Genomic DNA, 1,641 nt, shown 5'->3' with positions numbered 1-1,641 from the left:
CTGGAATACTACATACAAATGCATGTACAACAGGATCTGAATTCACATTTCAATAAACATACAAAAGATAAAAAGCTGTTTACAAGAACTTCACCGGCAATTTCTGTAAAGCTTTCTGTTTATTTCTATAATTATGTTTTGATTTGTATATAAATACACACATTTAAGTATACAAATAAATGAATGAAACGGTGGAATCAGGAAATGAACACCTCGAGAGAAGATTTAGCAAGCCAAAGCAATCCAGGATCGTTCCTTTTGAGCACCAAATAAGCTTCAGCAACACCAACCGCATCTACTACAACATCTTCCATGAAGCCCACCGTATTGAGAACCTCCATTGCAGCTGTTCGTAAGCAGAAGATCATCAGCTTATAACATCAAATATGCTACAAAAAATTTAATAATTATGTTATCCGCGCATAGAAGGTACATAATGGACATAATGTGAGGATATATGACCTTTATAATTTGCCACATTCCTCTGAAAATGTGCATTATCCTGCAAGATTATCAATAAAATACAGACGGTTGAGTGGCCTCTATACATAATAAATAAAAAAATTTCCAAAAAAAAGGAAAAGAAAGTGTACTTTTCTTATTCTTCTGAATTTTTGTTCACCTGGGTGGTCTATGATATTCCTGCAGTGAAATTACACAATGTTTGGAAGCATAAAACTAAGCCATAAAGAACGTAAATAGACATAAGAATCAAATTGATGTTATTAGCATCATAAGAAAACCTGATGATCTTTGAGAGTGTCTGAAGAACCGAGGCAGCAGCATGAGGAGTTAATTCAGATCTCAGTAACTTGATGGATTCTTGAATCCGAGCACAGATGGCAGCCACAGGCTCTTCAATTCTTTGCAATTCTAAATTGTCTGCATCCAAGGAACTGATCAACCCTCGTTTCACTTCACGCACACTTTCGTGTGAAACCCCTTCAGCTTCGTTATCAGGATCAGGTTCTTCACTTCTTATTCCAGAAATGAAATCCATTCGCTAGTTTGTTTAGCAGCATCATAAGCATCTGGTTCTGTTTCATTCTTCATCAGATCACCGATTTGAGTTTGAGTAAGTGCTGAATCATTTGTTTCACGTGCTGGAAGGAATTTCTTGTGCCTGCCACTTAGTGTTTTATCAGAATAAGATTCATCAATGGAAGAATCCATGGAACCATCTGGAGCATCACCATCATCCTCATCTATCATGGTAATTTCTAAGGAGGGCGCCAAACTTTCATGTATGATACCAGCATGCATTAGATCAGGCTCAGAACTTTCGTCATCTCTAACATGTTTATGTTTTTCGTCAGCACGTTCATTGTCAAAAGAATCATTAACAGCATCCACCTGTACAGATTCATTCCCCGCTTGAAACTCCGACGAGGTACCCATACTCGAACTCATATAGCGACGGAAAGCAGCTGCTACAGAGGATGTGCGTGCAGTAGAAAATGAATTAGATCCTCCAAGCTTGTGGCCTACATCAGCAGCCTCCAAAAGGTGATCTACGTCATCCTTATAATAATTGGAAACCTTGTGGCCACTTAAAGTGCGACTTCTTGACTTTGACCAATCTAGGCTTGCAGCTTCATCATTCAGCTAATAATACCAAATAAAATAAAAATTAGGATTTTG

The 1,641-nt window shown here is 37.7% G+C and overlaps 1 protein-coding gene across 1 annotated transcript; it reads right to left on the bottom strand.

Moving 5' to 3' along the window:
* Positions 1 to 74: 74 nt before the first annotated feature.
* Positions 75 to 1,602, bottom strand: LOC110035207 (the record flags this gene model as incomplete). Its single annotated transcript, XM_020739441.1, is given in 5 exon segments — positions 75 to 346; positions 463 to 502; positions 594 to 642; positions 744 to 1,000; positions 1,003 to 1,602. Coding segments are annotated over 5 exon segments (1,095 nt in total), but the record flags the coding sequence as incomplete, so codon positions are not given.
* Positions 1,603 to 1,641: the final 39 nt, after the last annotated feature.

Source organism: Phalaenopsis equestris, unplaced genomic scaffold, assembly GCF_001263595.1.
Source record: "Phalaenopsis equestris unplaced genomic scaffold, ASM126359v1 Scaffold196748, whole genome shotgun sequence".
NCBI classification, from domain to species: domain Eukaryota; kingdom Viridiplantae; phylum Streptophyta; class Magnoliopsida; order Asparagales; family Orchidaceae; genus Phalaenopsis; species Phalaenopsis equestris.
This window is presented reverse-complemented; position numbering and strand designations above follow the sequence as displayed.